A 24610-nucleotide genomic window follows, 5' to 3' on the forward strand; every position below is an offset into this window, starting at 1 on the left:
TGAAGCAGAACTATACTCAAGCATAGGAGATGCTATTATTGCAGTTCATTATATGCTCTAGATTGTAGTCTGGATTTTTATGTAGTCAGTGAGACTCCTTTTGTGATGAGCAGTGTGATCTAGGCTGTAAGCCTTCCTCCAAGTGCAGGCCCCCATATTTTGTAATATCTTTTCATATGGCCAATGGATTGATATTGTGGGTCACAAATCCCATCCTAGTTTTTCCTCTTTGAGGTTTTCCACATATAATTATCTATTTTATGGTATTCATTTGTGTGATTGGCTTATTGATTGCTTTTCATCTTTCAATATTATATGTACTGGTTTATTGGTTGGTGAATGCATATTATATCAAGGTTAAAATTTCATATTCTGGTAGAACACTGATTCACCCCCCCTCTCAGTTTTCTTGGATTCCAACACTTTGTAGGTGAAATTAAGGAAAGATGATTGCAGGAAGTCCTAAATCTGTCTCACCCTTTAGTTGTTAGGGCAATGAAAAAGATCTTAGGTGAGGATTTTCTTCAATTTGATCACAAATATAGGGTAAAAATAGATATTGTTGTGTTGTTTGTGGCAATGCTTCTTCATATGGGCCTACCGAAAGATAAAATAGAAAATATTTGTAGGAAAGTTTTTAAGGTTGAATTGTTGGGAGATTTGAGTAGGGTTCTCAAAATATAGATACCAATTTCACCATTCCTATTCCTAAAGACTATATGGTGATGATCAAGAATAGTAAACCCCCACCATGATTTCCTATTCTCTTCATTGAAGATATGAAACCATTTAAAGCTAGTAAGTTTGGGATCAAGGAGAATGCAAATTTTCTATGGAAATTATTTTGTCTCTCCAAGATTAAGAAAGAGGACTAGATCAATGACTATCTAAAAGATGACAGAATCACATTATCTACTTTAGAAGAGAGGATTAATGCATGGGTGGAAGAGATTCAAGAATTAGCTGGAGATTTAGGGCTTGAACCGTTGGAAGTTGTGATTTCTTTCCCTAGAGTTCTTCTCCTTCAGTTCATCCAATTTAAAGAAGAATCTTCTAGCCATAGAGGGGTCAATCAGGGTATTGATTTGGTGGGACCTAATGTTGTTGCTTCATCTACTTCCATGATCCCATGGATTAAGACAAGTGCTCTGTTTTGATAGATTTCATAAGTATCTTATCATAGATGATGGAGTTTTCTAGGAAGATTTTGAAGATTTCTTAGAAGAAATTTGTAGTATTTTATACCTTGGTATTTATCTAGTTTTATTGGCCCTATTCGAGCATTAGACTCTTGTTCATAAGAAGTTAAGATTAGTTGTAGGTTCTATTTTATATTCCTCACTCTTTCTATGTTTTTTATCTTTATTTATAATATTAAATACATATTCGCTTTGGCCCTTTTTTGACCAAGAAAACAAAAGAAAATATTCAGTATTTAGTTTTGATGGAGAAAGAAAGGTTGAAAAACACTTGTCACATTTTGATCACATAAAGAATTTTAGTTGCACGTATATCATGATGCACTTGATTATTGGAAAGTAACGAATTAAGTGACTCTCAATCTGCATGTTTTATGTCTTAAGTCAACTAGTGTCTACCTTTTCTATTATAAACTATAAAAAATAGGGCTCCTATATGTTTTCATATGAATTGCTAAAGAATTTCAAAGAGTTTTTTTTTTGAAAGATTTCTCTTATATAAAACAGAGTTGGAGCTATTGATTCATTGAAGAAAAATAAAATTGAGCATTGAGGACACCGACAATATTTTTTATTTAATGAAATATCATATATATTCTATTACTTAAATTATTTTTATAGCATGCAAAGAAGAACTAATTTCTATTTAAATAACATTTTTCATAAATTGGATTACTAAAATATCATGGTACGGGAGAGGGACCAGTAGTCATGAGGGCTAACTTTGTCAATATGTAGTAGTCACATGGAATATCGTAAGACCTCCATTTTTTCAGAAATGTAAAATGGCACTTAACTATGTACAACTAAGGTTTGAGGGTGTAACTCATCATGCAACACATCAAAATAACATGTCTAGTGTGAAGTGTCAAAAAAATGACTTTTTCATAGATTCAACCAAAACTTAATCCAAATATCCCTAGAGATTGAATAAAAAAATATCATTTGTAATTAGCATAATATCATATTTTTATGTAAAATGTAACTTTTATGCAACTTAAATGGACCAAATACCTATTATTAATCATAAATGTGTGTTATCTTTAACTTTTATATCCAACACCAAAGGACCAATAGTTGAACATAGAAAATTATTTGTTGTTATTAAAGTAACATATTATTATATAAAATACATCTTATATTGAACACAAAGGGATCAATTGTTGAACATTAAAACCTTTGGACAATCCCTCACATTTCAAGAAAAGAAAGGTTTTTATTGTGTTCACCTTTTATATTTGTGATACAACACATCATTAATATGAAATACTCTAATGCATATACATTGCTACCCCAATAGTTGTACACATAAGAATAATATATTTTCTTCACTATGATAACAATACTTTTTTAGGTAAAGAGATAAAGAAACACTACAATCACTCTAATGTTGTTAATGACAAGAGTAGGAGAAGGAGCAGGAGCAGGAATTTCGGTTCTTTTAGGTTGGAATTTGAATGGTCGTGGTGTGGGTTTTTTGGGTGATGGGGGTTTGGGGGGTTTTCCCCGTGACTAGTCCCTCTCTCGAATCAAACCCTGATCCCACAGATGGGGCCTCAAATGATATGTGGGATGGTGGTACCCTGCAAAATACAAACAATGGTAAATTTGTCATCTCCGACAAATCTAGTGGTGTTGAGGGCCCCAATACTGCAGAGGCTTTTTTTAAGATTTTGTCTATGGAGTGTAATAAGAAATGGGCTTCATTATTTGGGTCTAAACCTAAGGGTAAGGCCATTTTGCCGATTCTGCAAAAAGTTGACCTTGAATCTGGGGCTTTCTCCATCTCTATCCCAGACTATATTTTGGATCAGAATATGGCTTACATGAACTTAGTCTTAGTGGGTAAGTTTGTAGGACCTCTTCCCAACATTGAAGCTATTAGAACCTGGGTGTCTAGAAAATGGAAGGGTAAGGGTCAAATTGATGTTGTTGCTATGGTTGGTGGTTTATTCTCTTTTTCATTCACTTATGAGGAAGATCTTCGATATATTTTGGGGGGTGGTCCCTGGATGCTGGGCAAAGCATCACTGGCCCTCAAAAAGTGGGAACCAAGATTTAATCCCAAAGATTGGGAATGTAATGAAGCCCCAATCTGGGTCAGATTGCCAGGTTTACCCATGGAGTTCTAGGGATAAGAGATTTTTGCAGGAATTGCAGCATGTTTTGGAGAGCTAATTTCAATTGACCCAATGACTATAGCTAAAAAATGCATGGTTTATGCCAAACTACGTGTCAATGTTAAACAATCTACCAATTAGCCATTTGAGATTGATCTTTTTTCTAGGTTGGGCAGATGAGTGGAGAAAGTGGAGTATGAATCCATCTCTTTTGCATGTTTCCACTGTTAAAAAGTGGGTCATAGGGCCAGGCATTGTTCTTCTAAGCCAAAGAAGGTATGGAGAAAGAGGAATGACATGCCGATCTTAGAGAAGAGGGATGCCTTGCCCTCTAATCCCCCTCTAGGAGGATTGTGAAATGATTCAAATGGATCTGTTGATCCCTCTATCCCTCCTCCCATTATGGAAGATGGGTTCATGCCTGGAGTAGCTTCTGTGGTCCCTGCTCCTAGTCCTCCGCTCTTAGAGGAGAATGTTTGGGAACCCCCTATTGTGAATGCTCCCTATAATGAAGGGAATACTCTGAATGCTAACGAGACTGTACCAGATATTCCCATTCATCTGGTCATTGACATGGGTAACTTGGTCGAGGTGAAACCCTAGGTTTCTCTCACACTGCAACCATTCCAAAAGGACTCTTGTCCTTTTATTGATGTTAGACCCAAAAAAAGAAGAAGGAAATCCCCTATTGGCCAATCTACTCTAGCTTCTGGGGGGGTTCAACCAAAAATAGACAAAAAACAAACTGTGGGTTAGATTTATGGGGGGTGGGGAGGTCACCTAATGCAGTTAGTAGAGATAGGTAGAGTCAGGCTTCCATTGTGGACGGAGCCTAGAGAATGTTACCTAAATTGGGGATGGGATCCCCCTCACTTTCCAAATGAAAATTATTTTGTGGAATATAAGGGGATTGAATCATCCCCATAAGCATGATTTTCTATCCAACCTGGTTAGGGATCATAAGCCGGATATTTTCCTTGTTCAAGAGACTAAAATGTCTGGTGGTAAAGTGGAAAAGATTAAATTGGCAATTTTTGGAGATTGTGGTGTTCATTGTGTTGATGCGGATGGTGCTTTTGGCAGTGTCACTACTCTTTGGAACCTGAGATTGTTATGTGGTAAGGTGGTTCTCTCTTCTCCTAATCACAATGCTACTAGATTCTATAATCTTAAAGATGGATCCTCCTGGATTATTTCCAACATCTATGCTCCTAATGGGAGAACTACAAGGAAAGTTCTTTGGTCTTCCATTTGTCAGGCTAGATCACTTTTCCCTAATGAGAAATGGATTATTCCTGGGTGATTTCAACACCCCTCTCTCAAACTTGGAGAAATCTGGGGGCATGCCTATTTCTGTTGATAGTAGACAAGACCTAGCTAATATGATTAATTCTTTGAGCCTGTTGGACCTAGATCTTGTTGGGGCCAAATTCACTTTGTCTAATAGATGTAGTGGGGAGGACTTCATATAGGTTAAGTTGGATAGGGGCCTTGTCTCTCCTAATTGGATACATAATGCTTCTTGTAAATTCGCCTTGACTAGATTAGGATCTAATCACTTCCCTATTTGTCTTTCAGTGATTTCGTTGTCTGGAAGAAAGGCGTACCCCTTCAAATTTGAGAAATTTTGGAGTGGTGGAATATTGATATCCAAGGTACGACCATGTTTCATATTGCTAAGAAGCTATCCAATGTCAAGTCCAATATTAAACGTTGGAACAAGTCCTATTTTGGTAATATTTTCAAAATTAAAGATAAGCTCAAGCAAGATCTTGAGGAGGTTCAGAAGCATATCCAAGATTTTGGGTTTAATAATGACATCTCGAACAAAGAAATTGAGATTTTAACTGAACTGCATGATATTATTTCCAAAGAGGAGGAATTATAGAAGTAGAGATCTAGAGCCTTATGGCTTAAAAGTGGTGACAAAAATATTGTTTTTTCATATGACGTCCCTCAAGCACAGAGCTGCTAATAGAATCAGTAAAATTTAGATTGGCTAGAGATGGATTGATAAGCATGAAGAGATCTGCCAGGAAGCCATCAGCTACTTCACTAATCTCTTATCGGCTGGTGACCCTCTTAATGCTTTGGCCCAAGATGAGATCTTGAAGGAAGTTCCCAACATTGTCTCTTAGGATATAAACATGGAGCTAATTAGAATCCCCTCTCATGCTGAAGTTCGCAATTCGTCTTCTCTTTTGAAGGTAACAAAGTCCCTGGCCCTGATGGTTTCCCTCTATTATTCTTTCAAAAAATTTGGCAAATTTTAGGCTCTAATGTGGTCATAGCAGTGCAAGAGTTTTTTGGGTTCCGCTCTCTTCTGAAGGAGTTGAATACCACCTTCTTTGTCCTCATTCCCATGACACTTGATGCCAGTTCTTTTCAGGATTTTAGACCTATTAGTATATGCAATTCCATTTATAAAATTTTCACAAAGATCTTGGTGCTTAGGCTTAAGAAATATCTCCCCTCTTTAATTTCAAAACACCAGAATGGGTTTGTTCCTGGGAGGCAAATTTTGGATTCCATAATTGTGGTGCATGAGAACATTCACTCCTTATCTATCAATAAAAAACATAGTTTTTTTTTTTTAAATTGGATCTGTTGAAACTTTTTGATAAACTCAATTGAAGTTTTCTTCTCAAAATCCTTAGGGCATTTGGATTTGAAGATAATTTCATCCAAATTATTTCTCAATGTGTGTACACTCCCAAATTTTTAGTCTTGATCAATGGTGTTGCCTCTGGTTTCTTCTCTACATCAAGGGGCCTTAGACAAGGGGATCCGTTATCTCCTTTCCTTTTCATTCTAATGAGTGAAGCTCTCAGTAAAATAATCCAAAGGAAAGTTAGAAAAGGAAATGTTTTGGGCTTACATCCCTCTTCTTAGGCCTCTACCTATTCTCACCAACAATTTGTGGATGATACTTTGTTGATGAGAGAAAGTTTGGTTAAGAAAGCTAAGAATTTGTAAAACACTCTGGACACTTATGAGCAAGGTACTGGACAAAAAATTATCCTGGCTAGAACTTTCATTTTTTTCTTTAACACCCCAGATCATAGGAAAATGAAGATTGCCATGATTATGGAATGTAAAGTTGGGGTTATGCCTGACTCTTATTTAGGTCTTCCCTCTATCATGGCCTAGCCCAAGATTCCTTCTGAGCAAATCTTATTGATAGATTCCAAAATAAGCTGGCTGGGTGGAAAAGTGCTTTGTTAAGCTAGGCTGGTAAGCTCTAGCTACTCAAAGCTATGCTATAGAGCATCTCAGTGTATGCTATGAGTTTATTCAAAATTCCCATCAAAATTGCTGCTAGACTAGAAAGAATTCAAAAAAAAATTGTAGACAGGAATTGAAATTAACAATAGATTGCATCTTGTGTCTTGGAAACAAGTTTGCATTCCGAAGTCCATGGGGGTGTTGGACATAAAAAATTTGAGATAATTCAATAGATCCTTGATGGGCAAGCAATTGTGGAGATGTCTTAAAGAGAATAATGAATGGATTGACATTTTCAAACATAAATATCACATCTAGGGTATCTGAAACACACTAGAATCTTATGACCTTCCCATCTATGTCTGTGATTTATGGAGTAACTTCTTTGGTACCACCAATATTATCTTGCATGGTTGTAGATGGGTGTTGGGGAAAGGAACTAAAATCGGATTTTGGGAGGATTGGTGGATTGTTGATGGCCCCCTTTTGGATTTTGTTTGGGCTCCTCCTTTCAAAGAATTATGTCTCAGAAAAATTGGCTCCTGGGTGGTTGATTATATTAGAGATGGAGCCTAGTTAGATCTCAAATCTATGGATGATGATTTGATACCTTTGCGAACTTGGTTAAACTGTATTCATATCCCTTTCTCTCATGTTTAGGATGAAGTGTTCTGGAATTTCTCCTCTTTAGGTAAATTCAAGGTTGCTGATGCCTACAAGTTCATCTCCAGAAGTTTCTCTCCTTCCCCCTTCTGGGCTGGTATCTGGAATAAGCTTTTAACTCTGAAAATTGACATCTCTTTTTGGTTTTTCATGCAGAGTAAGATTTCTACCATTGACAACCTTTGCAAAAGAGCTCTTCCTATTACTAACAGAGGCTTCCTATGCAAAGAAGCGATGGAAAGTGTTGGACATTTGTTTCTTCACTACTCTTTTGCCATGGAAATATAGAGTTTCTTACTTGATATCTGGAAGACTAATTGGGTCTTCCCTGATACTATTCAAACATTATGGTTTGAATGGAAATGCCCCTTTGACAATCAGGCTTTGGGAGTCCTCTGGAACATGTCTCTTCCTCACATTGCTTGGGGTTTTTGGAAAGAAAGAAACAATAGAGCTTTTAGAGATTTGGAATCTCCTACACTTGTAGTGGATATTAGAATTAGAAATGCTATCAAGGTGAATTTTCTTCACTCTTGCCCCAGTATAAGGACCGACCATCCCCTCCCTACTCTCCAGGATGAGTGGGATATTATCAAATGGTGGGAAATTGGATAGAATATCTCCATTCCTATGCACAAAATTAAATAGTGCAGGCTTAATGTTCTATGGCATCCCCCCTATGGGATGGATCAAAATCAATATGGATGGGGAAGCTAAAGGGAATCTTGGGCCGATTAGGTGTGGGGAAGTGTCTAGGAATCATACGGGTTTGTTGGTTTCTATAGTGGTGCTCGCTTTGGGCACCCAGTCCAACCATTTTGTAGAGGCTAGTGCTGCCGATTTAGGGTTACACATGGCTAAAAGGGAAGGATTTAGAAAGGTCTGGATGGAATCTGACTCACTTAACATTACCAACTGTTTGAATGGGCATATGGATCCTAGCTGGACGATTACCAACTTGATCAAAGATAGTTGTGATATGATTAAAGAGTTGCATGAATTCAAAATCTCTCATGTTTTTTGGGAAGGCAATAAAGCAGTGGATTTATTGGCCAATATGGTGGTGGGCTACATGGTGGCAAAATGGTGGAGGAATCGAGACTCTTTCCCAAAAAACTTGTACAACCTGGTATATGATTATACCATCCACTCGCAGTAATTAATGAAGAACAATCATGATTTGATTAAGTTGTTAGGGAAATGGTTTCCTTTTGATTTCCCTATTTGAAGATCTAAAAACTTCCCTTGTGACTAGATTTTTTGTATTAATTTGTGGCTCCTGTCTTGCTCCTATTTGAAGACTTGTCTTGTGTGGCCCATTTCTTTCTTTTGTTTGGCGACCCGAACTATTATGGGTGGGGACAAGAATAGGCAAGAACAACCCACTTTTGATAAATGGAAGAAAAATAAGGTGTGGCAGGAAATTGTTGATGGGGGAATGGTTCCCTTCTTGGAAAGACTCCATGGCCCTTCTCCTCTGCTCACAAAAATGTTTGTCAACAGGTGGAAGAAAGGGGTTATGAAGGCTTGTGGTGCTGAATTTTAGGTGGATGAAACCATGGTGGGTATGGTTATGTGCTTGGCTATGAATGGTAGAAGGCTTTATAGAGATAGAAAAATAGGGGAGGAAGACATAGCATTTTTTTTTGATAAAGATAAGGAGCGTTTAAGAGTTAATAAAATGGTGGATGGTGGCTACAACAGAAAGGACTTAATGGCTCCCTCGGTGGATATGGCCATGTTCATTATGAGGTACATTATGCTTGGTGGAAGATATGCCAACATCTTTTATTTTCATTTTAAATCACTTTAGGCATGGCAAAGTTATTTCTATTTCATTCTATTTGGTTTCTTCTTTAGAGAATAGTCTTGAAAAACATGTTGAGAATCTGAATAATTTGGTCCTCCATGAAGGGCCTATTGTACTCATTATGGAGTATGCCAAAGCCCATGATGTTGTGCACTCTCTCTTTGAGAAAGGCCAAATCCCTATTACTGATGTTCAAGATGTCTTTGATACGGATATGGAGATGGAGGATAGTGGGAGTGCCAAACCTCTTGTTGACCCTGATTACAAGCTGGTTGAAGAGGATGAGAAGTTGGTCACTCCTAGAACCCATAGTAGTAAGAACCCCCCTAGATGAGCTACAAGTAAATATAAATCGACTAGCAAGATGATCTCTCAAACTAAGCCTTATTCCAAAAAGAAGAAATTGGTTGCTAAAGACTATGATCTGAAGACCTTCGACCGGAAATCAAATTGGACATTCCTCTTCATTTCTTGAAGGAGAAGTAGGGGAATCTACCTAAAGATGTGGATAGTGGCTTACAAAAGGAAATTACTTCGATGAACCTGGTAATGGAAGTGACTAGAAGCTAAGAGAACTACTAGAAGTGGGTGGGGAAGGAGGTTTTTACCCTCAAAGAGTGGATTAAGGAGATAATTGATATCTTCATTGATTCGCCTGATCCTAACAAAATGGAGAAGCTCATGATCATGACCTAGAAGATTTCCCATGATGTGGAAGCTCTGAAATGTAATCATGAGCAAAGAATTGAGAAGGTTGAGCAGTCTATGGAGGATATCAAGAATAACATTAAGAATTTGGTCGACATAAGCAAGGAGTCCATGAGAAATAATATGGAGGGGCTGGAAAAGATCAATGCCATGGTGGCCAAATACAGATTTAATCCTATTGACAATGTCTATCCTGGTGACACTAACAAAAAGAAAGAACTCGGTGGTGAAGACTCTCCTGTGGGTGGCAATAAAACTATGTGCCCTAATTCAAGGACCAGAAGTAGGAGAAGTAATATGTTAGGGTTCCCACATATACTGAGAGGGGGGGGGGTGAATCAGTATCTAACCGGTAATGTAATTTTCTTAATATAAAACATGCAGAACATAAAGTAACAATGTACTGGTATGTAAGAATTAATGTAATAAACAGAATCAAAAACATCCATATGAAAAGAACACCATAACACAAGATGTTTAACAAGGAAACCTGGTATGGGAAAAACCTCAGTGCGATTTGTGACCCACAATATTCACTTACTGGCCAATAAGAGAATATTACTTACAATAGGGGCCTGCACATGCAGGAAGGCCAACTACCTAGAGCACACTGCTCAGTGAGAAGTCACACTGACTTACAATGAGGATTACGCTAATCCAATATTCTATACTGCTTTATAATAGGATCTTTAATGCTAGATTCAGTACCAGTTCTTGCTCTATTCTTTACATATATCCTTGACCAATAATTCGCACATTAGGTCTGCCTAATAATTTTATTTATGATCCCTTACCTATTCTACAAATGTCTACAATGATCTCCTTTATATACAAGAGTCATTTTACAATTTGCCAAGTTGACTTATAATTAATAAACAAAATATTACATATCAAAAATCCTGTCGGCCTCTGTGCCGGTATACATCTTTTCTTCTGTCCCGGTGCCAGTGCTAGTGTAGAGTGGTCTTGTTGATGCTGGTGCACTGTCTTGCTTGAATAATGCTTTGCCGGTAGAATGTCTTGCTGGTGCCATAGGATTGCAAGGTTGCCATCAATGACAAAACCTTCAATCACACACAATATCTCATTGGAGTGTCCATATGCCAAGAATCTCCCCCTTTGGCATTGATGGCAACACTCATGAGAAATTTCAAAAATATATCCAAAAATGTGTAGACGAAAAAAATTAACCAAAAAAAATGAGGGACTCCCCCTGAGCATATGATCCCTGTGTTTTGAATTTTCTCATCCTACTACTCCCCCTTTGGCATCAATGACAAAGGTTAGTAGAGTTTGTAGTTATACTAGTCCATAACCTCAACCTTGTAGTTGGGTAGTTATTATCTAAAAAAGATCACCCAAAATTAAGTTTATACTATCCATAAACTTTTTGCTATCTTTTATTGTGGTTTCAGTTCTCTTCATAGTGCCGGTGAGATGATGCAATTGCTCTGCCGGTGTTTTACTTCCTGGTGTTAATGCCTCTATGATTTCCTTCCATAGAGATGCTAGATAATCCAATCTTGGACTCCGTTTGGATCTCAAGTATTTTGCCTTATTTATTATTGTCTCTTTCTCTTTCTCTTGTTTAAGTAATTCTGTCTCAAAATTTGCTAACTTATCTTCAAAAACAGATAGAATCCTGTGAGTTGACAAAATTGTCTACAAGCTTGTTTATCTCTTCCTGTGTCTTGCTTATCTTTTTGTCTATATCTATAGTCAGGAAGTTTGTTTTGCATGTGTCTTTCTACAGGTTTCTGTACTCTTTTAACAAACTACACAGTTCTGGTAGAAGTGTGTCAAAATCTTTGTTACACTTCTTAATTTCTTCCTCAAAGAATTTTTGTTTCTCCTTTTTTACAATGTCCTTTACAGATTCTACCTTTATTTGCTCAATATTTCCAGAAATGTATTTACATAGTGTATCTAACTATCCTAAAGAATCTTTATTATCTATATTACAATTAGGAGCTATTGTTTTCAAAAATGGGATTGAATCATCTATTGCTTTGTAAGCTTGTGAGCTATAGTCAGTTATTTTCTTGATAGATTCAAGTAATACCTCAGTCACATTTGTTGACTTTGATGGTGACCCAACAAACTGAGTACCGGTGGAAGTGACCATGCTTGTATTGACCTCTGGCAAGTCGGTTTGTGTCTGCATTTCCTTTAGCACTGGTTTTCCTGCTTCATTTCTTACTGGTGGCATCTGTTCTGGAGCCTTTAGCTCTGTTGGTTTCTCTGTTTGTGCTTCAGATTCAATCTTTTTGCCTGTATCCACTACCGGTTGCTCTGTATTTCCTATTACTGGAGGCTCTTTGGCCATATCTGATTTTTCACTTGGGTCTTTATCAACTGTTATGTTGATCTTTTGGGTATCAACATTTACAGTGAATAGGACTTCAGGATTTGTATTGCTATCCTCTATATTCATGCTTTCAGTTGCCGGTTGGTTTTCAGGGATTGTAATTTTTACAGGTGGAGGTAGGTTATCTTTAATCTTTATGCTTGGAGGTCCACCAACTTACCCTTTCCCTTTGTCCTTTTGATATACCTTAATAGGCTTGGGATTCCTATATTCTTCTTGTTTTTCTTTTTCAACCAAAAATATGTCCCAACCATCTTCTATTTCCTCTGAAACCTCTATAACTCTACCTGCCATCAGTGAAATTTGCCAGTGTGCAGTGGAAAAAACTATCCAGTTAGCCTAAGCTATTAGATCATCAATTTCTTTTGGGGAGTTTACCGGATATACTGCAAGTAGTTTTTCTATTTTTATTTTCTTATCCAGTTCAATTACTCCTTGCCTTCTGGCCTCAATTCTTTTGTATAAGTCATCAGAAATTTCATTTAAGACTTGCAACAAAAACTTTTTAAACATGTCCATGTGTAATATTACACTCTCCTCAACTTGCCCTTTCTCATCATTCGATAGGGTGTCATAAATTTTCCCTATGTTCTTCAGTTTTCCTTCCTTTATGATCTCATTTAACAAAATTTCTAGAGGTGCCAAGTCAGTTGTTGTCTTTTTCTTTTTCTTAGGGGTCAGCTTCTTTTTAGGTGTGACCTTTCTGACTAGAGATCTCATAGCTTGTTTCTTCTGCCTTGTCCTTCTAGGTGAAGGAGTGGTTGCCAGTGGGGGATCTCTTTTCCTAACAACTCTTTTAAAAGTTGCTGGTATATCTCCTTCTGAGGAAGTACCTACCGGTGATAGATGAGCTTCAGGTTGTGGGTCTGCCAACTCATTTTTAGTTATGCCAGTTTTCTTCAATATATCTTCCTTTATGTCTTTTGCTTGTCTGGATCCCTTTCTCACAAATGCCTCAACCTTTTTCACTCTTTTCTTTGATTGAATTTGGCTTTCTATGGTTTCAGCACTACCAAATATTTCTTCTTTAGGTTCATTTGGGGCTTCTAGAAGTGCTTTGGCATAAGTTTCAACTATGTGGTCATCTGTTTCATAGCCCATTTCTGTTACCCAGATTGTCCTAGAGGTGACTGCTTCCATCCATATTTCATCCTTTTTGATAACAAAGCATATATCATCTTTGTATTTGTCTACAATCTTCTGTGATAGCCTTCTCATTTTCTTCATTTTTGTTTTTAGTGCTTGGAAAAAGTCATGAATGATGTTTTCCTTATTGTCATCCATGGTATTGAATACTTCTGTCAGTTGCTTTCCTACAGGTATGTCATATCCAAAAAATTTATATCCTATACCGGGAACTTGTTTTGTTATATGAAGCATTAGACACACTAACAGATTTCCAAATCTGAAGGTTCCTTTCTTATCCTTCTTTATCTTCCCAAGGTTGTCTATTAGTTCATCCTTTAGCCATTCACAGATGTCAATTTTTGCATTGTCGGTTATTATGTCATAAGCACTCTTGATGCATAAACTTGAAACTGAGTTGAGTCTATTGGCATGAGTGGCTTTGTAACCTAATATCATGCTTATGAATCTCACATTTGTATCCTTTACATCATTAACCCTTAAGGATCTTTTATCAGATGTTGCACCTGTTAGGTCAATGACTAAATCAATTGAAACTTTCTTGTTTTTATCTGGTCTTTTACCAGTGGTCGGTAACCCTGTGACACCCTTTACTGCTTGCTTGGTGATCTTATGAATTGTATCTAACCAGAAAAATTCTCCATGAACTTTGCTTAATACTATCCTAATCACATCCTTAGGAAATTCAGGAATACTAAGGATTTCTGTGAATCCTAGGGTTTCAATGATTTTGTGTTCAACTTTGATATTGCTAGTATCATCACATATCTTAGTTTTGTACATGGTTTTGATTTCATCATCTCCTAGCTCTTCAATATTGTAGTGTATATACATTCTAGGGTCTTCAGCATATACAACACCTTTAGGGATTTGAGAGAATGCACCTAAGGTATCATCTTTCTTTGCTATTTCAGGGACCGACTAAAATACGGGCCTAGGTCTTTTAATTACTTCCACAACAGTAGGGTTCACTATGTATTCAATTGCAGAGGAGGATGCCATGATCAAATACCTTTTTTTCTGTCTTGGATGAATGATTGCTTGGAGTGTGCTTGCTTCTTGCTCGAAATGCCTTAGCTCGGAAATCTTCACGCTCTCTAAAAGTTTGAAATCACGGTGAAATGAAATGGAGCCAAAACCTTATTTTATAAAGTCTTTTTCACTACCTACCACATTAATTGCTTGCTGGTAATGTATTAGCTTAACTTTATTTGCCGGTAATGAGTGATTTTCAACTTCTTTTCTCTAACCAAGGGAATAATAGCACATGTCTCATTAGATTGCCAAACCCTCAAGATAATTTTCTTCAATTAGATGAAGAACTTCCTGCCAGTGGAGCATTGCTCTATCCTACCAGTGGAGCATCACATTGTCCTGTCGGTGGAGCATTTGTTGGTTCTACCGGTGAGGAGTGTTCCCAATATTTAGATCAGATTTTCTAATCCATTGCTTTGAGAATTCTTGCTTAACTTCTTCAACCTTTTCTTTAGCTTTCAAGCTAGTACTTTTGTTGTCTACCGGTGTACCTTTACTTCTACAAAATTTAGCAATATGACCAATCTTGTTACATGCATAACAAGTTACATTATTTTTCTAAATAGCTTTCTCATAACCTATGTCGGTTTGTGTTCTGCATTGATTTGATAAATGTCCAAATCTTCCACAAACATAACATCTTACATTCATTCTACAGTTTTCAGAGTTATGACCAACTTTGTTGCATTTGGAGCATTGACCGGTGGGAGGATTGATATTTTGATAATCCCTAGATCTACATTCGTTTTCCCTATGACCATATTTATTACAGTTAAAGCATTTTCCATTGAATTTATAAGTATTAGGAGGCCTTACCAGTTTGCTGTGATCCTGAGTATTTGCAGTACTGGAGCTTTCTCCAACTTCAAATCCAATTCCAAAAGTGTCACCTTTGGGTTTTTGATTCTTTAATAAGGTACCAAGTTCTTCTGAGATTTTCTTGAATTTTCTTTATATTGATTTGCAGTTTCCAATTCCCTTTCCAAGATTTCTTTTTGTCTCATTAGTTCATTCGAGTCATTCTAAGTATGCATCAGATTTGTCTTCAACATGTCATTTTCATAGCTAAGTCTTATGTTCTCATTTGCTGCATCACTTAGTCTTCTAGTCAATTCTTCTTCATTCTTCTTTCTATCCTCAATCTCTTTACAAAATCTCATAGTCATATCCTGCATTTCATTTTTTTTTGTCATGATTTCTTGTTTCAATTTGCCTATCATATCATTAAGTGATTCCTTTTCATCATTTTCATTTTGCAATTTTTCACAAAGTTCTCTTCTCTTATTTCTTGTAACAGTAAGACTTTCTTGAAGTGTCTGAATGATATCCTGAGCTACTTTTAAATCATCTTCTAATTTGATATTTTTCAACTTCTCTACATCATAGTCAGTAAGAGTTCCTTCAAGTTGCTTCATCAAATTTTCTATTTTTACTAGTGTCAAGATCTTCCTCAAGCTATTAGGCTTCTAAAAATAGAGGACCAGGGTCTGATACCAATTGTTAGGGTTCCCACAGATACTCTCAAGGGGGGGGTGAATCAATATCTGACTGGTAATGTAATTTTCTTTATATAAAACATGCAGAACATAAAGTAACAGTGTACCGATATGTAAGAATTAATGTAATAAATAGAATCAAAAACATCCACATGAAAAGAACACCATAACACAAGATGTTTAATGAGGAAACCCAGTGTGGGAAAAACCTCGGTGGGATTTGTGACCCACAATATTCACTTACTAGCCGATAAGAGAATATTACTTACAATAGGGGCCTACACATGCAGGAAGGCCAACTGCCTAGAGCACACTTCTCAGTGAGAAGTCACACTGACTTACAATGAGGACTATGCTAATCCAATATTCTGTACTGCTTTATAATAGCATCTTTAATGCCAGATTCAGTACCGGTTCTTGCTCTGTTCTTTACATATACCCTTGACCTATATTTCGCACATTAGGTCTGCCTAATAATTTTCTTTATGCTCCCTTACCTATTCTACAAATGTCTACAATGATCTCCTTTATATACAAGAGTCATTTTACAATTTGCCAAGTCGGCTTAAAACTAATAAACAAAATATTACATATCAAAAATCATGTCGGCCTCTGTGCCGGTATACATCTTTTCTTTTGTGCTAGTGTTGGTGCTGGTGTAGAGTGGTCTTGTTGATGCCAGTGCACTGTCTTGCTTGAATAATGCTTTGCCGGTAGAATGTCTTTCCGATGCCATAGGATTGCAAGGTTGCTATCAATGACAAAACCTTCAATCACACACAATGTCTCATTGGAGTGTCCATATGCCAACACAATAAGGGTACCTCTAGATTCATTATGGAGGACTTGGAGGAAATCAACAAGGTTGTCATCCAAAAGAACAAGGAGCTGGTGCACTCGCTTAACTAAGTGCTTGTCTATGCTTTGTTTTGTTGTCTGTTGTATCTTTTTGCTTTTGAGCTTAGTCTGGGGTGTTCCCCTATTTTGTTGTTGGTTGGCTGATGGCCAATTTCTATAAAACTCTTGGTTTTGCATCCATGTAAAACCAATTTATCTTTATCAAAAATAATACTTTTTTAGGTGAGCACGTTATTTTATTAAATGAGGATCTTAATTTACAAATGATACACTTAGAACGAATAACTATGATATTTTATTTGAAACAAAAATTATTTATTTCACTTGTTAATGTATGTATTTATGCCCTTTTTATATAACATTTATAGGTTCTTTTGCATTCAAGTATTGGTCCATTTTGACCAACATTTGATAATTTTTTTATTTACATGTGTATTATTTATATACAATATATAGTATATCTATGGCAAGACTAGATAGTATAAGCATGAGTGGGTGTATAACTATTGGACCCTATACAACTACTAGCCCCTCTCCCTTAGAGAATATTGGTAGAGGATTTCTCTTTGTAATGTAAAAATATAAAATGTTATATAGATAGTTTTATTATAAGTAATATATCTTCAATTTTCAAAACTTACATTGCTATCAAATAGCTCTCTTTCATATATTTTGAATGTTCTCGTATTTACCTCAAATTCTTTTCTATTAGCCTTTCTTAAAATAGAAAAATAATTTTTAGTTCACCCTATACCTATAATTTTTGCATCATTTCCATTTATTTATACATTTTCATTATGATGAATGTATGAATAGAAATTGTGATCACAAAAAGCAAACTATAAGAAAAGTATCAGTTTAGAAATGACAGTAAAAAAGAAGTAAGAATTAACATAACACATGTTCAAATTTTTTGGTTAGGATTAGGTTTTGGTAAAAACCCTATGCTCTTGGTTTTGGGAGCTAGTTTAAAACCCAGGTTGAAAGTTAGGGGAGCCTGTCAGAACCCTTTGTGTTCAGATTAGGAATGTATGGTTATATGTTGTAATTTGGTGTTTATGAAGGTTATGGGTGATTGAAAACACCCTTGGTACCTATTGAAGGTTAAGGGATCCTTGTTGAAACCCTTGTGCATGAGATAGGTGCTGGATTTTCTGTCATGGCTGAGGTTGGGCTGCTGATTTTCTAAGATTATCTTTCTTGGTAGTATTATATTGTGGATTTCAAATCCTAGTAAAATCTGATGGTTTTAGTTCCCTTCAAAACCTTTTGTAAGGGGTTTCGGGTTCCCCTCAAAACTTGTTTTACCCTTAATCAAAAACTTTGAACATGTGTTATGTTATTTTTTACTTCTTTTTTACTATCATTTCTAAACTGATACTTTCCTTATAGCATGTTTTTGTGATCACAATTCCTATTCATACATTCATCATTTGTTTCCTTATAATTTGGCATCTCTAATTATATGATTTGACCTTTTCTATTTTCATTTATATTTTATTTTGTCACTTAAGGGTAATATTATTTTTTATTGATTATATGTTTAGTTAAAATGTATGTCAATGTTCTCATTATCACTTTATTTCACTCTTACATACTTTATTTATGACCTTGTGTGTTCATGTGTTCCTCTCTATTCCCTTATCCAATGTCATTTTATTATGGTCTATGATTTATGATAGTCTTATGAAATTTTCTATTCATTATAATGGTGTTCTTTCTATTTTGTTATTCCTCTTATCATAAGTCTAATTGTCTCCATATCTATGTCTAGCAACTTCATTCTTATGACACTTATCATATTCACATCAAATGTATATCATCTTTATCACAATTACTATATAATGTTATACTTATCACATTATGTTATGATCTTACTTATGTTTATTGCATATACTCATGATTTCACATATACATATACACATATCACACTTTGGTGACATGCTCAGAATGATTATCTTAACAGTCATGAGTAAAAATATATATTTATCTTACAATTATCTCATTCTATTTTTGTATATTTAAATATAGAGAAAATAAATATTTAATAATGTAATTAACAAGTTTCCTATTCTATACCTAGTTACACCTTTTGTTGAGGAAAGGATAAAAAATAAACAAAAGGGAGAAATGTTCACACCAAAAAATACACTAATTAATACATGTTATGGCAGGGATGATTTTATTTTGATAAGATATTATCTATTTGTTGATTGAAATGCCATAACCTTGCTTCTAAATATTGTTATAATAAATTTCTCGAGGAAAGGTTCATTTATAGATTCTGGTTGTTGTTATGTGGTAATTGATGATGTTGTTGGGCATAAATTTTAGTGACTGATAGTGATTTTTTCACCCAAATAAATTCATGAGGAAGTGGATAGAATACAAATTATACTATGGTGTCTAAGGGACTCATGCCCTCAAAACTTGTGGTAGGGGTCTAGGGATAACACCACTAAACATGGAATTGATGGGTTGTGGGCAACACCCTAAAACCAAAATTTACCCATTATTTAATAAAGGATTCAATTATTATTTTGGTATGATAACCTTTCTTTCTAAACCAACAAAGATGCTTGATATATAAGTAGCATTGAAACATGAAAATCTATGACATTATAATTTAATCTTCACTACATAATAGAAGAAAGTGTGTGGTTATTGTTATGTGGAGTAGCCCACATTGCGTGAACTATATTAAATATTTGTAATGTTATGATTATTTATTTAACATTTTACTTACATTTTATTTTATATTATTTATTGCTTTCTTCCACCTAAACCTAATAGGGATGATGGATGGATATAGTTTGACCTTTTATAATATTAATGATGGGACTTATAATTTATTTCCAAGATCTATGATAAGAATCTCAAACGTGTTATCTTGTGATTGGTTCACATGATTACAAAAAGTATAGTTATGATATAGTGGGTGGATATTTTATCAAATTTTGTTAGCAGTGAGGATTAAAAAATAATTTTTTTCAATGTTTATAATCCTAGAGTAGCCTAAAATATATTTTTATCATTATGCAAGATTGGATTTATTCACTTTAAACAATGTGATGGAGTAAAGTAAGAGTTGTTAATTAGTTAACTAGACCTAATTTTTAAATCAAATAATAATGAGAGAAATTTTAAAGGGCTTATAAACTAAACCTAATTTTTAAATCAACTAATAATAACGAGAGGAATCATAAATGAATTATAAACCTATTTTTTATCTATTTAATTTATCATATAATGTTGATGGGATGATTAGTCTTATTAAATAGATGTGATTTATTTTTATTAATATAGGAGATTTTAATTAAAAATGAAATGATTGAATTAAAATAAATAAAGAATTTATTTTATCAATCTCCCAAAAGTATTCTCATTTATGAATTAAATAATCAATATTTATTTAATTAATATTATAAATTTTTTAGATACATCAATTTTTAATATTATATATAGTTTACAAATCCAAGGTCATTACATTATAAGGAGTCATTACTAATTTTGTTAACTAGTACCACTTGAATCTTTCTAGCGAGAGAAAGAAGATGAGTCTACCATTTGGTTTAATTCTTCTCTAAAATTTTATATAACTAGTACCACATTTCTTGTAAAGAATAAATTTCAAAGGGAATATAAAAATACTTAACCCATTTATTAGGGCCTCCCTAATACCAAGATTTACCCACAATCTAAGAGGAAGGGTCATGTGACCAACCGAGAACAATAGACTTACAAGTAGAGATTCTCAAACTAGAAGCTACAAAAAAATATCAAATATTTTAACTATGTTATCAAATTTTATCAACAATTAAATGAATAAGGTAATATCATCTAGAAAATGAGAACTTAGTAGTTATTCTTTGTTACATAATTAGATAATATACATAAGGAGGAGATAGGACTATTTCTCATGATATAGTGTAGAGAACTAGCCACAATCACAAATAGAGTTTAAGTAATAGGACAACCTAGGCTAATGGCCCTCTAGGGAAAATAGGTTTAGTAAGCTCCCTATTCACCTCAAATTTAGTAAAGGAGCAACTAAAAATAATATCAATTCATATATTAAATTTTGCAGAAAAACTAATGGCCTAAAACATATCTAATACAAAGGGCCATTAAATCTTATTATATGTTTTTTAAATCCCATAGAATCATTACAACATTCTTATTATCATACTTAGCCCAATGCATTCCCTTCCAACTAGTAATCATGTCATAAATTATATATATCTACCCTTAATAAAACCTATTTGATTGACTAAAACTACTTTTTTCAAGACCTCATATATTTTGTCAACAAGTATTTTGGTCAATATCTTATAAGAGACAATTAAAAGAGTAATGGGTGTTTAATTTTCTACTAACAATATATCCCCATTCCTAAGAATCTATTTAATTATGCCTCCATTAATATTAGTTCCCATGTAATTATTTTTGAGGGCCTCATTATACACAACTAACATTTCAAACCAAATCAAAATAATATTGGTCTTCTAAAATTAATAGTAAAACCATCAATACCATTACTAAGAGATGAAATAGTATTTTTATTTTCTTCCACAATAAGATCTCTATCCACCCTAGAGAATCCTTTAAAATAATTTTATTTAGAAACATCATTTGGTAAAATATTTTAGTCTCTTGAGCTCTAGCATTGTCATCTAAGAAGAACTAATTCAAAATGAATGAAATGCCTCTTTCATGAATGTACTATCATTGGATGGCCCAATTTCTTCATTTTTTTGTTAGTATTGACTAAGGTTGAAAAATATTTGGAGCCACTATCACCATCTTGAAATTAGTTTATCTTAGCTCTAATTGTTGCTCCTTGAAATTTGTTGCTCATTTGAGTTGGACTATAACTATTCATCTAGTTCAAGCATTTTTTGTTGTAAGTGTTGGCATTAAGGTGCCTCAACCTTTGAGAGTTTTTGTATCATTTATTAAATTGATTAATTTAATCCAATGCTTCATATTCTATTCATTATAACCTAAGAGTTAAGATTCTAAGTTTCTATTTTACTTTATTTGACTTGATTGTGAGTTGATTTCCTATATGTTAGGTGTGAAACATGAAATTAAGCCACTTATTAATTTCAAACCCATTTACAAAGAGAAATTTTTAAAAAACCTCTTAAAGGTGCACTTGGGTGAAAAATTTCCATGTTCATTGAGACAACTATCAGTGTGATATAAAAACTACTAATTCAAGACTTGCAAGTTAAGAGGAGTTATAATTTATATTTATGGCAACTTCATTTCAATCGTAACATTATGCATGGTGGATGCCCAAATGTGGATTTGGAAATTTTCTATATAGTGGGTGTGTTTGTATATGGAATTTTAAAATTATGGAAGGATAGGTGTTATTGGCTTAGAATATTCTATTTGCAAACTGTAAAAGGACTTGAAATGTTGTTATTTTGGACACCAATTTTCTACCTAGATGTGGGAGATGGTTTTGAAAACCATGGGAACCTATCATTCATGCATGAGATCTATAAATATGTTGGTTCAAAATCTATTTTGGTGAGACACACTTATTATTCTCTAAGCCATCACTACACTATTTTTTTGTAACTAAACCTAAGATATCACTGACTATGGATTTTATTATAATTGTTGTTACTTATAACACAATCAATCTCTATGTTTTGAAGTGTGGGTTTTTTCCTATAAGTTTTTTCCCACATAAATTTGATGTTCATTTATTTATGTGTTTATGTGCTTGAAAATAATTTTTTCTTTGTGCATCTAAATCTACAACTAATATAAAAGTCTATAAGATTTTTTTGCATGCACTCTACTATGAGATCCTGCACTTAGAAGAATTATTCAACACTTAGCTTCCTTTTAGTTGGTATTAGATCCTAGCCAACTTTATTTTTTATTAGGTAAAACAAGTTTTGAAGGGGCATCAAAAACCTTTACAATGGACACCAAATTTCAAGAAAAGATAAACAAACTTAAACCAATAGTAGACCTACAACATTAGCAAAGAAACCAAATCACACAACCAAATAAAAAAATAGGGAAAAGGCCTAAACCAAACTACAATAATTCTTTTAGAATCTCAGTAGGTTCCACGTCCTTATGAATAATTTGGTCATGACTATTCATGACCTCTTTTATCACCTAGGTAGGATCTCTAATAGCCTTTCACTTGCTCCAAGTCTTAGTCAAGGGCCCCTACATCTTGGAAAATTCCTATTTACCTGAACCAACAACAAGGCCAACAACCTCCACCTCTTCACCAGTAGCATTAGCACCCAATTTTGAGTTGTTATCTTTCTTCTTCTTTCAACACGTATATAAGTTTTGGGATTCTTCATTAAGCATAAAGAGACCCTAAACTACTTCCTTGCTAACATTAACCATAGCTTTGATATTTTTGTTAACTTTGGTGATCAAGAATTCTAAGATGTTGATTTTATTCTCTTGATTGGACTTCATATGCTTAACATTGTGAGCATCCACCTTGACAGTGTCAATATTTTCTTGGACTCGTTATTCTCCATCCCCCTATTTCCAATTATTTGAAGACTATCCACCTTATCTGAGAGGGAGCCAAAAATTTTCCCAATGTCATTAATATGTGAAACAAACTAATTGGCTAAATTGGCTTATCTATCAATGGTTTTTATGAGAAATGTCTCCACATCCTCTTTGCAATTCATAGGGTTATCTTCTAGAGTCTCATCCAAAACACCCCCTTGGGAGTCATTACTAGTCTACAAGCCATCATCCTATACATCCCCATCTCTATCCATAGCCTTCTCCTCACAATTAGGCATAACAAACTAGGGTATTTCACCTTCCACATTCTAACTTTCACCCAACTCCACACTAACCCCTTTGGCCTTATTACCTTGAGAGTCCTTTTTCACCTTATAAGGTTTAAGAGCTTCCCCAATATCAACACTATGGCCTAGCCTAGGTCTTTTCTCTTTTTCATCTTTCTCTAGCAAGTTTGAAAAGGGCTAGGTCTCACAGCTGAAATAAATTCCACCTCATCATCCTAAGTTTAAAATCCCTTAGACTAGGAGTGTGAGGGACTTATCTTGGGTTTATTTCAAGGATGCAAGCTTCTTTCTATTACCAATGTGACAGAAAGCCTCTTAATCCAAAACCTCATCCTCAGAACTAGTAGACATATTAGAGTAGTGCACCATCACATTCTAGCCATACTCAGTTTTGGATTTCCTCATTTGGGGATTAAGAGAACTAGACATAGACATAGCATATTCCATAATGAGAAGGATAAGGCTCTCATTGAGGAAAAGGGAAGTGGGTCTTTTTCTATGGTCTTAACACTAGAAATAAGAGAAGAGACTGGATAAAAAGAAAAACAAACAAAGAACTTATGGAAAAAGTGATTTAATAGAATAAAATGGTGACTAAAAAGACTAGATCAAATGGCCATCTAGGATTTTTTAGTTTTGTTATCCTTGTTGGGTTGAAGGATTTTTTGTGCAAATCTTGTTTCAGTGTGATTTTTGGATAGAAAGGTTTCATATCCTTTTTGTAGCTTTGTGATGACAAGTACATATAATAGAGTGGACATGGAGAATTTTAATGGTGGCTATTTAGAGTTGTGGAAACTCAAAATGGAGGATATTCTCGTAGATAGAAATTTATGGGCTGCAATAGATAGAACTAAACCTGAAATAATGGGTCAAGATATATATGATACAATGGACCATAAACCCATGGGTTTGATAAGACTATGTATGGATGATTCTATGCTCATGAACATCCATGAGCACAAAACTAAAAATCACCTTTAGAATAAGCTTGGTGATATTTATGTTGGTGTAAACACCTCCCAGTATCACAATCTAAAAAAAATCACCTTCACAATATGAGAGAAGTAAAAGCGATTTCACCAGAATGAGATGAATTTATTTTGAGATGCAAAAATAATGTACACTAATCAAATGATAGTGTTAGATGCCTAAGTAAACTAAAGA

The 24610-nt window shown here is 34.7% G+C and overlaps 1 protein-coding gene across 1 annotated transcript in view; it reads left to right on the forward strand.

The window, feature by feature from the left end:
- Positions 1 to 3721: 3721 nt before the first annotated feature.
- The window catches only part of LOC131037152 (G-type lectin S-receptor-like serine/threonine-protein kinase SD2-5), a 44131-nt gene continuing 23242 nt past the window's right edge, over positions 3722 to 24610 (forward strand). Inside the window, exons 1-3 of the mRNA XM_059208586.1 lie at positions 3722 to 3896; positions 9068 to 9309; positions 9771 to 9965. Of these exons, the coding sequence (XP_059064569.1) occupies positions 3722 to 3896; positions 9068 to 9309; positions 9771 to 9965 (612 nt within the window). The remainder of the gene's footprint in view (positions 3897 to 9067; positions 9310 to 9770; positions 9966 to 24610) is intronic.

Source organism: Cryptomeria japonica, chromosome 7, assembly GCF_030272615.1.
Source record: "Cryptomeria japonica chromosome 7, Sugi_1.0, whole genome shotgun sequence".
NCBI classification, from domain to species: domain Eukaryota; kingdom Viridiplantae; phylum Streptophyta; class Pinopsida; order Cupressales; family Cupressaceae; genus Cryptomeria; species Cryptomeria japonica.